At 38.1% G+C, this 15,741-nt stretch overlaps 1 protein-coding gene across 1 annotated transcript in view; it reads right to left on the bottom strand.

Moving 5' to 3' along the window:
• TTC17 (tetratricopeptide repeat domain 17) overlaps positions 1–15,741 on the bottom strand; it is a 48,259-nt gene that overhangs the window by 18,799 nt on the left and 13,719 nt on the right. Inside the window, exons 14-15 of the mRNA XM_009329685.1 lie at positions 15,708–15,741; positions 13,334–13,520 (exon numbers count right to left, since the gene is read on the bottom strand). The exon at positions 15,708–15,741 is cut by the window's right edge and continues 203 nt beyond it. Coding sequence (XP_009327960.1) covers positions 13,334–13,520; positions 15,708–15,741 — 221 coding nt within the window. The remainder of the gene's footprint in view (positions 1–13,333; positions 13,521–15,707) is intronic.

The following is a 15,741-nucleotide window of genomic DNA, read 5'->3' as shown; positions in this document are numbered from 1 at the left end:
ACTGAGCTTAATGGAAATAGTTTTTAATCCCTGCACACGGATGAATAGCCTCATCCACAGACGTTTCAGGAGCAGTGCATCAATAAACAGTCTCCTTTTTATTTTTGCTAGTCACTACTTACACAGATGCAGAGAGATACAAGTCAAAGGGGGTGGTGTATTACCACTTTACACACGAAAATGTGTAACAATTAATGCTGCTCTTAGGTCATGTGAAAACTTTAGGGGTGCTCCCTGCTTGGGTGACACTGCATATTTAGAATTAGGCTAAAATATATCCAGTATAGAAATTAAACTGAAAACCAGCATATTTTCACCCATCACTTTTATAGAACAAGTCTTGTTCAGTGCTTCGTGTCACAGGCAATATAGTTTACCAGGGTTTCCAAAAATAATCTGGAATGAATGAACTCACCTACCAGAACCCTTTTGTGCACCTAAAACTACTGGGATCTCAGTCATCAAAATTTGGGCCAAACTAGCACCTGAAGAACTGCTTACTTTCTACACCATGGTGACTTCACCGCAATATGACATTAACAAGCCAGGGGAGTGTTATGGGGAAATGCTGTTTGAGAGGCCATCCTTCAGACAAATATAAAACATGAGCTTTGACTTTCACGGCAATGTTAACACTGGTGATTAACACACTGCATACCCAAATTACCTTTATGTTTCAAGGTGAACATGATAATTTCCTAAAGATCTCGTGAGCCATTAACAGCAACCATGTTATTCCAATCACATATGAACAGATATTGGATTGCAAAACATTTGTTAAGGGAAAAAAATCCATGCCAGTTACTCTGAGATGCATTTTAAAAGCAATAGGATGAGCAGTAACTAGAGAAGAGACCTACCTTTAGCACCTATTGCTGCTCTGCTCACCTTAACTATAAATTAACATGGTTCTATTAAGATTTTGCTCTAAAATTCATGCATTCCTTTTCTTACTGTTTTCCTGAAAAAAATACATATTCATACTTCAAAATGAATCCCATGATTGAGCTTTGAAAGCAGAAACTGCAAACCACTTATGACTGAACAGGATTGTCATCAAAAACATTACAGAAAGGTCACAAGTCCTAACTGCTGAACTGCAAGACAGCATTGTGCTCCAGAAGCAATACCAAAGAAAATTTGGTGCTTTCCACACACACAAGTGTAAAAAAAAAAACCAAAACAAAACCAAAACATTCTCAGTTTATTTTTAGTGGAAAATGATCAACAAAGTGACAAATGGAGCAGGGAAGTTGTCCTGGTTTCAGCAGGGATAGAGTTAATTTCCTTCCTAGTAGCTGGTACAGTGCTGTGTTTTGGATTTAGGATGAGAACAAAGTTGATAACGCACCCATGTTTTAGTTGTTGCTAGGTAATGCTTACACTAGCCAAGGACTTTTTAGCTTCCCATGCTCGACCAACTGAGAAGGCTGCAGGTGCACAAGAAGCGGGGAGGGGGCACAGCCAAACTGGCCAAAGGGACATTCCATACCATGGGACGTCATGCTCAGTACATAAACTGGGGAAAACTGGCTGGGGGGGCCGCTGCTTGGGGAGTGGCTGGGCATCGGTCGGCGGGTGGTGAGCAATTATACTGTGCATCACTTGCTTTGTGTATTATTATTATCATATTATTATTTTATTTCAATTATTAAACTGTTTTTATCTCAACCCACGAGTTTTTCTCACTTGTGCTTTTCCAATTCCCTCCCCCATCCCACTGCGGGGGGCGGGGAGTGAGCGAGCAGCTGCGTGGTGCTCAGTTGCCGACTGAGGTTAAACCATGACAGAAGTAAAGGGAGAAGAAAAGTAGAAGTTCTTAACTACAATTACCTGGCTATGCAATACTGACCTGTGAATGTTTGATAGGTCTATATTTAACTGAAGAGAAATACACAAGTCCTACCACATATTCACTGTGTACTATAGGACCCAGAAAAGATACAAAGCAGATGGGCAACCTACATCTGCAGAAGCATAAAATTGTTCGGAGCCTTGTTGCAGACTTGAAAAGTCAAACAGCCCACCCAGCGGTCAGTCTTGCTCTAACACAACAGTATCACTATTAGTTTCAAGAAGGCATGACTAGGCTCCATAACAGTAACACAAGTGTACCTCCAGTACCTTTACAGTGGTACCATACTGGATAAATCACTTAAAAAAAAAAAAAAAAAAAAAAAGGATCTACTACCCACATATCATCATAGCTACTATTCTGGAATAACGAAGGACAGAGAGTATTATACTAAGTTCTCTCTCTGGTCAAGTATTTCAAGTTAAGTATCAATACGGGTACTGGCAGAGAATGATGAGTGTAGTGCCCAAAATTTGGACTAAGCTTTTGGTGTGTTTTCTCCCCACACTGAAACACTGTTCATTTTCAGCTTTTTCCTTTAATATAAACCCTCCTTTGCAAAACTGGAAGTTACAGGACAAAAATAAACATTTTCAAAGGACAGGACATACTGTTAACTGAAAAATAAAAACTAAGTATGGAGAACAAATAATGAAAAGCAGCATGAAGTATTTTAAAAGTTGATTTTCATAAATTCCTACCTCTTCTCTAAATTCCACCCTTACATGAGTGGTCAGGGGCCGTTCTTCAAAGATGATGAGAGGCATGCTCAAAATCAAGTAGTCAGAAGAGTGCGCTACATAACAAGCTTTGGTTTGATGCACAGCAAAAAACAGGATGATGATTTATGTGGTCAAAATTTAGACTCAAGCACACAAAATGAAGCATACAAAAGTTCTTTCTTTTTTATTATTTATTCCAACAACATGTTTTCAATTAAGAGGATTATATAGCAAAACAACTGTTCTCACTCATAGGGAAATAGTTTTTAAATCTAATTTGTAGCCATAAGATGCCTCTAAATTTGCTTAGCTATAAAGATTATCTATTTGTCTCATTACAGCAGTTCTGATTAAACCTTTCAAAACATACAAATGCCAACAATATGTAACCCGATTTCTTGTTCATATTAAGTGAGAGAAATACCTCACCATTACATAACAGACCAGTCCCTGATGAACAGACACACAAATTCTCCTTATGAAATATAAAGAAGTGATAAATAAAACATGGAAAAAAATTTAAAGAGGAAGACAAACCTATTTAAATTAGAACACAATGCAGTCTAATAAGGGACATGCATGCAAAACATCTTGAAGAATTCAGTAGGCTACTTTATAACAGAGTAGAAAATGTCAACCCTCCCCCCCAACACCTCTTCCATAGTTAAAAACAGGGAGCCGAAAATCAAAGAGGTTGACTACCTAAAGCCTTCACTCTCCTCCTTCCTCACCACCCACTAAAACAGGAGCTTGTTTTTTTTATGACACACATCTAGAAGCCAGAACTTGCTCTACGATGCCTGGGAATAGGGCCCAAACCATAGAAACAGCTAAACATGTAAATTTAAACTCTCCAATCCTGTCAGTGGATAAAAGACTAGAAAATGTCTCTTTCGGGGGACTCTGGTCCTACATATAGAGTAGGAAGGTAAGTAGCACTCCAGTCTGAATTTCAGGCTGTGCCTCAAGAATAGCTTGATTTTTTTTTTTTTTTTGCTTTGGGGAAAGAAAGCAAGAGAAACAAGCACATGTAAGTTCTGAAGACAAAGGCTTGTCCTCAGTGACTTCTCCTATGTGCCAGATATTTTTTTTTTTTACTGTCAGGTAAGAAAATAGTTACTTATTAATTCCTTAACAATAAACACTCACCCACAGTAGATCACAGTATAATGTATGCTATGAATATCGAATGACTAATATTTAGTTCCCTGCACACAACACACTTCTGAAATCTTTTCCTGATTAAGCCATGGAAATTCTTAGTTTAAGGATCACTAGCATAAGCAAAGGCAACAGTGGCCTGCATTTGTTTTGCTCTTTCTAATCTTTCCTCCATCATAAGCTACATACATCTTATGCTAAACGTTAAATATTGTTAGATCCTACGATACCTACGAACTCAAGTTTAAAAGGGACTTTAAGTACAAGAGTAACAACCCACTCATGAGAAATGGCATCACGTAGTTGAACTCTACAACAGTTAACTAACCCCATTATGAGCTACTGTTAGCTTTCCACTTCTCTCAACATACAGGGTTGACACTATAAAGCCAAGTAATGGCCTTACGTGTGTGTCTTTTGACTACCACTCCGTCTGTAAGGTTTGCACCATATTGGAATTTAAACAGTATTCTACGGGGACCTGATTTCATATTTTTTATTTTAAGAAAATATTTTTTATAGGCTGTATTTATGCTTATCTGTGTATCTCTTCACTAGGTTATACTGCTCAACAAGAGCAGATTAATAGTCAGACTTGATCAATGACAATTTACAGATTTGTTTGGGATAGATATCCATGCAATCTTTCTCCTAAACGGAGATCAAAGCAGAGACACTGACACACTCAAATAGCAAAACGATGTGTTAACTGGTCAGGTAGGTATGCCCCTTATTAATCTAAGATAGCTTTTAAGTGCTTAGCAGTTTGTCCGACAGGCCACATTTTACACAATTCCATGAAGAAGCAGAGTTGTTGCTGTAAATAAGATAAAAAAAATCAATCCTGATTTTGGGGGAGTGATGAACAAGAACTGGATTGGCCTCTTCTTGAGGCCAGGTGAGGAATACCTGCAGAAGGTTAAGTTTGACAAGAATACTGCCAACCACCCTAGTTTAGGATTCAGCGGGAAAATAACTCTCCTCACGCTGCCAGCATAGTACAAAGCTATATAACAGTGCCTGCAGAAAGACTAGGAATTTTTGGAATAACGTCCCTTCTCCCCAAAACTGCTGCATTCAAGAAGCATCAATCTCTTCCTCCAGGGAAACTTTGAATTGTCCTAGTTTCAGTCACTAGTAGCCAGAACAGATGATAGATTTAAAGCTTTGAGGACAGTCAAAGTACAACGCAAACTCACATGAACCAGGCAACCAACCTTAAAAGGAAAAAACAAATCAATAAAGTAGACAGATCAGGGGTAGTTAAGTGCCTGGCACTCCATGGCTCAGCATGCAGTGCTCGTTTTAATCTGAGCACATGGCATTGCATGCTGCTTTGAGACAATCTCAACATGACTCATTACAGGCTGAGGCTACACATCACCACTTTACAAGTTCTCAGATTTAAGCCAAGTGGATACAGACTTCAAGGTCTTGGCAAGTTGTTAATGGCACTAAACTGCACATTGTCAGTTCTACCATACGTGGGGACCACATGTTCTTTCTCTTCCAAGCATGCTTTAACCAACTCACTAATTCAGCCTGTACAGCTTTACTATGAAGTTGTTTGTGCAACTACATCTTCCTGGAGATGTAGCTGGGGAATTACTATTCCTCCTAAAAAGGCTGTTGAACATAGGCAGTTGTTGGACCTGTTTAAAAAGGTCCAGCTCTAGGCAGTGCACACTATTCAGGTTCTGTAAGAATTTTTAGCAGCTACGTGCAAGAAACTGCCACTGGCAAAAGCAGCCTCCTAAAAAGAGATGAAGACACAGACAGTAGCAAATGTGTATCATTTTCTCTACATTCCTATCACAAAAAAAGCACCAAAAACATTGCAGAGAAATGTTGATACGTCTGATAACTGAAGGTATCAGGTTTTGAAAAATTTAGTTGGAAAGAGAACTTTTTCCCTTCCACTCTAACCCCTGACGATCCTCCTCCTACGACATGAGCATGTAGTTATGCTGAAGTAACCGAAGGATCCAGATAACATATCATGAAGAATCATTTGCACTATAAAGGCAGATAAAAATGGGAAATGTCATATTATATTTAGTTTAATACTGTACTGCTTTTCCTTCATATATTAGTAGTTTTGCATTGGTAAACGAACTCTCCTACAATTCTAAATTCCCTTCCACCATGCTATCCCCATTTCCTCAGTTACTCCTGCAGCTGAGGCCATGACTTTCTTCTCCCTCCTCTGCTAGCCTGTGGCCTTCTGATCCTGGGAAAAGACAGAATGAATACAGAACACTAAATATTGCAGGCATACCATTCTTAACAGAGCATGATGCAAAGCGAGACTGATGACTGTTGGGAGAAGTTGTTAGGTACACTGTCATGCTGTAGATAAGCAGAGTAAGTACGTAAGCTAGCCAGACAGACTTTGCACGATGTAAAGAAATCACCTAACGTTAGCATAAAAAGAAGCTGCAGACCAAATTCACCCATTAATGTGTTTAACAAATGCAAAAGAGAATGACATTTGAGCAACAGAGATATACTTAAGACAGCACGCTTTGTTTGCTGGTTACAGAAGCCTTTAAGATACATAACGGCTTTCCAGCAAGGAGTAGCTTGGAAGCAATGTGCATGAGCAGTGGGTATACAGCCTTTGGATACTGGTGTAGTTAAAAATGCCATGTTTAACATAGTACCATATTCTTTGGTTTTTAAATTTAAGAATCTCAATCTATACATCTCGGCCCAGTTTTGAGAAGAAAAATACATGAAGCTCAGAAAGGAAAGACAGGTTTCAAAGTGAGCTTGGCATGGCACTATCAGGGCGAGGTCCTTCATTTTCAACTTCCTTCAGCCACCCGAGAGACACTAGACAAAGACTTTTCAGGGAAAGATCTGATTTATACAGCAGGCACCAAATCAATAGTAAAAAATACCAAAAAGCCTGTGTCTGGTCAACTATCTTCCAGATCACAGCACTAAAATTCTAGGAATGCCATGATTATTGCAGCAAAGGTGGACGGTAGCAACTGCTTCTTCCCTCGCTGGGCTAGTGGTGCAGAAACAGTAGCATAAAACTGAAAGAATAATTGGGTCACGTTATTCCCACAGAGCAAATTCTCACATAAGATTTCTCCAGGACGTCCCAGTCAGAGGCATGTCTGACATTTCCTGACACCCCCACCCCCTAGGGATGTCTGCCTCCAAAAGGACAAAAAGCAGTCCTCATTCTCCGTATCTCCCACCTGCCTGCATTCAGTAAGATGTTTTCATTCTACACAAGTACAATTTAACGTCCTCTTACTCCTTTAGCACTGCAAAGCCCAAACACAGCGACCTAGATTCCACTTGTGCAGCACCAACAGATCTTTCAGATGGACTGACACCATATAATCTCTGTTGCCAGAGATGCTCGAGGGAGAAAGAATCTAACGATTTTTGGATCCCAGGTGGAACTTGCAGGGTGAACAGTAGGCACGCGGGTGCACGCATGTGCGTGTAGGGGGTAGAAATGAGCAACCGAGTATTTAACTTAAAGTGATAACACTGATTTTAGAATTGCTACTGTTTAAGACAGAACCTACTTTCTCTATGCTACTATTAAATGATAACGCAAACATTTGCCATGATGTGTTTCTAAGAGCTCCAACAAGCTGTTCGCGTGCTTCATAGAACTCTGCTTGTTTAAAAACCCTACTGGGGTTGACTATTCTGTTTACACAGATGAACTTTCCCATAAGGCAATGGAGAGAGAAAGTAAAAGCAACAGAGAAATGAACGGTCTCAGATCCCATGTCTTTCATTAATATAGTCAGACAAATAAGAGTACGAACATTTGTGGTAGTCTAAATAAGGCTTGGGAGCACTCAAGAATTCTGCCTTTACATGATGCGCAAGTCAAAGAAAGAAAAAGCTGAATTTTAAACATACAGTAGTGTTCAGTTCAGAACCCCATACAATTGGTATAGATCCTGGCCTTCTGCTTCAACTAAAACAAGATTAAATTCTGAGCTAAGCTCAACACCCTTTGCCCCAAGAGTAAACATCCCTTCTTTCCATCTATTAACACTGTAAGTGATGAGCATTCCTTGGAAGAACAAGATGCAGCAGCTTGAGAAGGAGGAAACTAAGATGCTATTATGATAAAAATGTCTAAAAGAACCTCATGCTATAGCAAATGGAAGCAAAATTTAGCAGCCCCTTGCTGGGACTATCAAGCCAGTCATAGCTTGTAGGGGATCACTAAGTAAGTGAAAGATGCATTTAAAATGTAAAGTATTTTACATCTCTATGTTTTAACACACTATTGTAAAGAAAATGTATGCAATGCTTTTGCTTAGTGTTTGTGTGTCTGAAATCACTATAGGGAACTTGAAGTGATTGAAGCTGTCAAGTTAGAGTCAGAAGCTTAAACTGTGATGTTGATTTAAGCAAGTTACTTAATCTGTCCATAAGCTTACTATTAGAGTTTCAAGCAGAGACTCTCCTTTCAGGTCAACCTCTCCTCTTCAGGTCAATTTGCTTAAAGGTCTAAGCTTATTAACTTTGTAAGAACTTAAGTGCTGGGGGACAAAGGAAAATCCATACACTTAAAGATCAAATACCTTTTCTCCATGTTTTATTTTAAAAGAAAGTAGATGAAATAAAACAAGACTTTTGATTTCATGTGGTATAAGGTATTTGTACCACGAGAGGGCACTAAAATCATACTTAAAGCAGATCATTAAGCTACTGCTGTATACATTACAGAACTAAGTCATAAAGTAAGGAAGTATGCATTGCTTTCATAAGCATACACACTCACTACATAAAAGCATTCAGATATCTTGATGGCATGCACATACATTCATAATGTACTCACACTGCCTCTACTTTGACCAGAGCAGCACAAAGCTTTTTGTAAAAGCACTATCCTGCCAAGTAATGAAAGACAGTGAGACTACAGAAACTTGAAGCTTGAAACAAGTTGTCTTTCATGTTTTGAATACCATCAGTCTATTAATAAAGTTTAAGATTTTGAATTTTGATCTTGTCTAAAAGAATGTGAAGTGCATGAGCTCATAACGAATTGGAACTGTCAGTCAGAGGTAGATGCTTACAGTCAGATAAAAATATTTTGAGTACATATGACTTCTGCTTGTCCAAGCAGCAATTCTGTTTACACACAAGGAAAAGTCCTATGCAACAGGAATTAACAAATCAGCATGTTTCAATGGCCAGCTGACCATCACACTAAAAATATGCTTCCAGTATATTGTAACCTTTTTAATAAGGTTTGACAACATCTGAATGTTCACATCAGCCAATGAAGTGCCACAGGAACAATCCCTTAGGCGTTAGTTGGATATTCCTCTACAGACCTTATCACATGATAAAAGCTACTTGCAATTTTTTGCAAAGTAATAAAGGTGTGCAAAACAAATCCTGGCAATGCACCATTTCAATATCAGACAAAAATAATGCTGGCTTTCTCTACTAGCTTAACAAGCAGCACAAAGCCAAAGCATCTCATTTCTGCAGCTCTGAGAGTTGACCATGTTTTTCACATTAAGCTTTTTACACTTGTTATGCAAGTCTCTTGGTCCTGTTATTTGTGTGTCAGGTACAGCTGCTTAGGTATCTGTCAAGCAACATAAAGTTTCTGCTACTTAACATGCTTCAGGAACTGACTTGCCAGTAACTCAGTAGCAACAGCCTTAACACTGCCAAGTCACCTCTAGAAGGACCACCACAGGATAATCCCATAACAATTAAGTCTTCCGACCATTTTCTCAGTTATTTGGGAATAAGGCCATATGTGGGCTTGTTGGTCCAAGTGATGGAGGCATATGTAGCACTGCAGCACTGTTGCTGTATAGTATCCATATTAGCTGCAAATAACTGAACTCCTGCAGCTGCCTAAAATACCTGTCACGGGTGACATAGCTGTACTAAATTTTGGACACTTCACACACCTCCTCCATAAGAAAAAACCCACCAAAAACCTTTGCAGGTTTAGAAATCCTTTTACAATGAAAAGAAACATTTATATAAACTTCAATATAGGAGGCAGAAGTTAAATAGAAAAGCGTTGGTCTGAGGTTTTTAATTCCTCTTCTCACATGCATGAAGTGACTTGGGTTTGAAATATAAATTTCTATCTAGAACAGAGGTAACTTAGGAAAAAAAAAAGTGCCAAGCAGCAGTACAGGCACGAGCATATAAGCATCCAACAAGTCAGCATTAGTTTATCACACTTCCAAAGTCCTACGCTAACAGCAAACGTCCCAACATGCTTGAGAAAATTCCCATTTCACCTATTTGAAACATACACCAGGCACATACTGTAATCAAAAATCAGACTCTAAATTCAGATTTTTGATCCCATATTCCATCCCATGCTAGCATATAAGTCCCACTGACCATTTGTTGGATTCTGCCAATGGCTCACGGCAGCAGAGCAAGGAACTCCATGACTCGTTAGCTAGTTCAGTTCTCGTGAATAGAGGCTTTTGACAGGCGAAGCAAAAACACAGCTATCACATGGGCCTACAACCCAAAGCACAGGCAGCCCTACTGCTGTTACTTTCAGAAATACTGAATGAATGCTTATCAGAACAAGATATTAAACAAGAGACAACATTTGTCACTCCAATTTCTTGGTAAATTTTTCAGCATAAAATAGCCATCTTAAAGGATACGAATAGTTATGACATGCCATCAAGTGCATAATAACAAGAGGACAAACTAAATTCAATATCAGATGTCCCCAAGCAGCAACACATGACCTGAAAGGCTGTGAAAATCTCCTCCTGAAGTAACAATCCAGTGATACTGGGATTGTCAAGCATACATTTGATCCATGTATTTACAAATGTGCTGCATTAGCCCTATACCTAAAGTCCCATTCAGAAAGGTGTGGGAAAGCAGGGTTCAGTTTGCACCTTGTCATCAAAATGTGCCTTCCAGTCTGCCATGGAGCCAAACAAGAGCAGATTATGTTGCTTTATGAATCTTGTAAGTCCACATGATATTAACATTTTAACAAATGCCGCAAGTGCAACAGGTAATGTTAAATATTAGCATCTAAATACAGTTTGCATTTTTTAGGTTCTACGTGGTGGTTGAATAATTGTATATACAATTGCATTACGTATATAAGCTCAAAATTCAAACTTACAATCTCTTTTCAATTGTTTTCTTTGGACTGAAGGATGAACAAAAGAATCCCAAAATTTCAGGATACTTCTAAGTGTGAAGTGTGATTTCTGGGCACGCATTCTTGAAATAATTCTGGTTTTGGAGACTTAACCTCACTTTCATACAGCCTGTCAAGGTTCCTCTCAAGTCAGTTGAAGTTTACAGTGGGGAAAAAAATATTTCCCCAAACCTTGTGAAAATAAGATAGGCAAATCTACCTTTCTATTTTTGAATTCTGAGTTTTGACTTAAACCACAAATCATCATCAAGGTTGAATTAACCAGTATGTTTATTTTACACTCTGCACAAGAATGTACAAAGAACATTTACACTATTCGTCAGGTTCATACTTTCAGGTTTCTTGCACTCAGACAAAAGACGACCTAAAGGATATTATAAATAGAAATGAGAAAGAAAGAAATATTAAGACAGGAAGAGTCCCAGAAAAAGGCAAAAATATAAATATAGAGTAAAATACTTAAATGCTGCAATACTGAAATATAATGAGCAAATTAACATGCTACGGCATATTCAGCTCTCTTGATTTTGCAGCTTCACAGATTCCTTAAACAAAAACAACCCCGATGTACCAGATGAATATATCCACACTCACTTTGTTAACCTGTGGCCAAGCTAGCAAAAAAGGAAAGGTAACACTCTTCTCATAAACACTTTTGATATGGGTTTCTCTTCACATTCAAGAAACACAAACTTCCTAAACAGTATATGGAGTAATAGTTGACCTCAGAATGAACGCCCTGGATCAGGCATCAATGCAAACAGCAGCCAAGAATGAGCCAAACTAGAGGAGTATATTTTTAAGTATTACGACAAGTTTAAGGAACAAAAGCATACAAAAGAAAAGAAAGATGTAAAAGATCACTTTGGTGTTCAAACACGGCCATTGCCCGTTACTATCTCAGTTCTGTGAGTATACCTTTAAATTACTTTCTGCTTAACTTCAAAATAGAGTAGCTATCAGTAAGGTTTGACTGGAACAACTTTAACCTTTTGAGTTACAGCCACTTTTAAAGAAGATCTTAATAAAAAGTAAACCAACATTGAATTTTTTTTCCAGAAGTGTCTCTTGTGATGAAATGTGCAAGTTCCACTACTGCTTATGGTATCTGTCGGGATTTTTAAAAGAAGGGCAGTCTGATGTTAAGAGATTCAATGAAAGGTACCAGTGTAAGAGTTGACATTATGGAAGTCAGCAAGACACCCATCAGTTGGGCCACAATACCACTTACTACACTACATTGAGCCAAACAGCATTCATTTCTCTGCACAACTGATATGCTGTCAGTCAGAGCAAAAATGCATAAGGCCATAAAAAATAGTACTATTCTAATGGCATAGTCCTGGAATTTCACCTACAATGGCATCATCCATACTGTACCAGGAGATATGATGGCCTCTACTCTATGTTTAGATAGCATAGTTCTAGATGCTAAATCAGAGGAGGTTTCTCCATGTCTTTCCACTGGAGAGGGAATTAAAAAAAAAAAAAATTCAGAGGAAGCCCTAGCAATACTGAAAATCAAAAACATTTCTCTCATGTGAGGTTTTAATTTAAAAACAAAGGAAAGATTAGATGGAAAGATAACTTAGTAACAATTTGAAAGAGAAGGGATTATAAAATATATTCATAAATGTTCTTCACGATTGCCATATGAAAGTACAGACAAAATACTTGAAATATTCAGTGGGATTCACTGAAATGAAAGAATTGATCTCCAAAAGCTATTATTGGGTTTTTTTTTTTCTTCCCACAAGTAGCCACTAAGGACTATAAAGCATTCTATCTCAAATATTTTAAAATATTTTTTGGGGAGAGATTGGGTTCAAAGTCATTCTTCTTACAGATTTTTGGACGGTTAAGAGCAGTGACCACAGACCCCATATAAACAAAATAATGTTGACACAATATAGTCTATTCTGTAAAGACTGAAGACTAGAAAATTACATCGAAAGTACTGAACACACTGAAAGAATATGGATTAAAACTGAACTGCTCTTCACCAAATTCTTCAGCTTTAAGAAAACATATCCATCTGACTGTAAAATTTGAAGGGATGTACAAAGGGGCTGTTGAGTACCCTAGCAGTAGTAGCTGTGCACTTCCATGAATACTGAATCCAGCATTCCTCATTTACCAGTAAGAGATATCGGTGAGGCTGTTAAGGTATTACTGACACACTCAGGAAGTAATTTGCACTCAGTCGCAGCCCTCTAGATATTTAAGAAGTCATCCACAACCACTTCTTAATGGACCGTAACTTTTCCATTAAAAGCAGTGTCTCAACCTTGGTCCTTATAAGGAGAAAGCACTATAAAACAAAAGGGAGGATCCTTGGAAAAAAAGCAGAGTAATCATGAATTTCAGGTGCAACACCCAAGGCAAATAGACACTATTTCACTTGTGGTCCATGTTTCAGCAGTTGCTTACCACTGCACACAGAAGAGGTGATGTTGTACAGAAAAGGATAAAACTGCAAACAGCGGATCATCTTCAGGCTGCTTTCACACTCCAAGCACTTGGTCGTCAAATCCAGCGCATGTCTGAAGGCCTGCAGGGCTCCACTAATGTTGTTCAGAGCCAGATATGCATTTCCTAGGCTCAAAAAAGTCAGGGGCTGCAAAAAGAAAAGCAATATACCCCAGCATAAATATGTTCACTGTTTAAAATTGAAGCCAACTAGGAAAACCCCCTGTCAATCCACACCCTCCCAAATTTGGCTGGAAAGAATTTAGAAAACTTCTTAAATAGGGACTGCCTATTCTTAGAATGGAGAACTAACATGTTGATGCATTGGTGCTAAACGAAAGCTGTTTTGACATAAGGTTGTGTTCAGGATTCCATCTTCCTACGATGAAAAACAGCTGTTAAATACACGCAAGCTGAAATGAACCGTTAAATATTTACTTATAACCCATCATAAACATAATGCTTACTGCACAGAGTAGCAGAGAACTAAATTGAAATGCTTGAAGACATTTTAGAATGATTAAAAGTCAGCAAAAACGTAAAAACATTACTAGCATTCTAGCAGGACAGATGCATTTCATTTGTCAAGTGTTCAGGATTTACTTGAGCAGAACTAGGTTACTGAAAACACCAATGTCACACTAGCTTAGGGGTATGCATTTATGTTTACTTTCAATTCTTTATAAAGCTTAATATTTTTGTCCACTGCTTTTGGCTAGTCTTCCTAAAATATGTATTTTTTTTTTTAAAGTACAAATTATAAACACCTTTTTCACTGGGTAGAATTTAATTAGCACTTTAATACTGGCACATAGTAAAGCATTACATTTTGTTTGTTGACTCAAAAGTCTTTCACTTACACAAAGTAATTTGCTGCAATTAACGGTATAACGCTAGAATAATGACTATAACATTGTAATTTAGCAGTCATTTTTTCCACTGAAATAATTTTACATTCATTATCTGAAAATGTGGAGACTGATCAATAGCTTAAGGTTTTTCAAACTCATCTTAGCTTGTATTATTAAACACCATTCAGAAAAAGGTGCCACCTGACCAACAGGATTTTTTTTTTTTTTAAAGCTTTTGCTAGTATAGCACATCCTTCACCCCCTGTAGCTGTAATTCATTTTAATTTGTATTTACTTTCCATTACATTCCAGGAAATACTATTCAAGTACAAAATCTCCTGCCAGATTTTTTGATACAATAGGTATTACAGGACTGAGAATGCCTGAAAAAAACAGGAGCAGGCATTATTGTAATGAGGTAGGACTCACCAATATTTTTGAAGAAAAGCCCTACTCACACAGCACGGTCCTAAGGATCCCTAGGCTCCTCCCCTCCAAGGCTGTGCTTTCAAGTGTTCTTCTTAAGGCACATCATTCAAGCATAGTTCTTCCTATAGTTCCTTTTTGCATTCTTACCTGCCAGCCAAATAGGCTAGATTCCTTTACAACAATTGCAAAATTGTTCCTGAATGCTATATTGAAAAAGCTTATTGTTTTTAGCTTTTTTTATGTGCTAGGTGACCGGTGGCCCAGCAGGTTTAAGCCCTCTGTTTATCTAACTACAGAGATAGAAGCACAAGAAAAACTCACTTGAACTTCTTACTGAAGCATCTCAAATGTAAGACCAAAATTATTTGCTAGAGAAAAGGTGTCCCCTGCCACACCCCCCCACCTCCTTTTCACAATTGTTCTGGCCAGTCCAGTAGTTTGAACAGTTTATACAGAAACTTTCTACATGCCATAGGTGACAACCTATAAAGTGTTTATAACATTACCATTCAGAAATACAAAAACCTGTTTTGAATCTATGGTTGAAAGTAAAGTCACCAAACAACTAGAACATAGCTTTTTCTCTAGGTATATAGATGAAATCTAGGGACAAGTAAAACAGTACAGGTAAAAAGTCAAGTGGCACAGAAAGATGTCTATACAGCCAAAGATCTCGGTGACATACGTGCTACTTTAAGGGTTTTAAAAATCAAGATACAATGCTGACAGCATTACAGATCTCTGTTTTAGATGAAAATGTTGCCAAAACACGAGGATTAGATTCCTTGGAGCCACTGCTGATAATATAGGTTTTGGGAGGCAAGAAGTCTGTCATGTATTTTAGAATTTCTGCTCTAGATGTTTATATTCTCAGCAACCAGCATCACCCCCAGTGCGAACAAGAATTTAAATGAAAATTAACATCAGTTGCAAATCACAAGCTGGAAGTTGAACTGCATGCACAGGTAAATAAGCACAAGTAAGTAACATGTATTTAGAAAATAAGGAAGGAAAGGACATTCACCGCTGAACAAACACAAAACACATCATCTTACCTCAGAGGCATTGATGGCCAAAGCCTTCAGCAGG

Source organism: Pygoscelis adeliae, unplaced genomic scaffold, assembly GCF_000699105.1.
Source record: "Pygoscelis adeliae isolate BGI_AS28 unplaced genomic scaffold, ASM69910v1 Scaffold117, whole genome shotgun sequence".
NCBI classification, from domain to species: domain Eukaryota; kingdom Metazoa; phylum Chordata; class Aves; order Sphenisciformes; family Spheniscidae; genus Pygoscelis; species Pygoscelis adeliae.
This window is presented reverse-complemented; position numbering and strand designations above follow the sequence as displayed.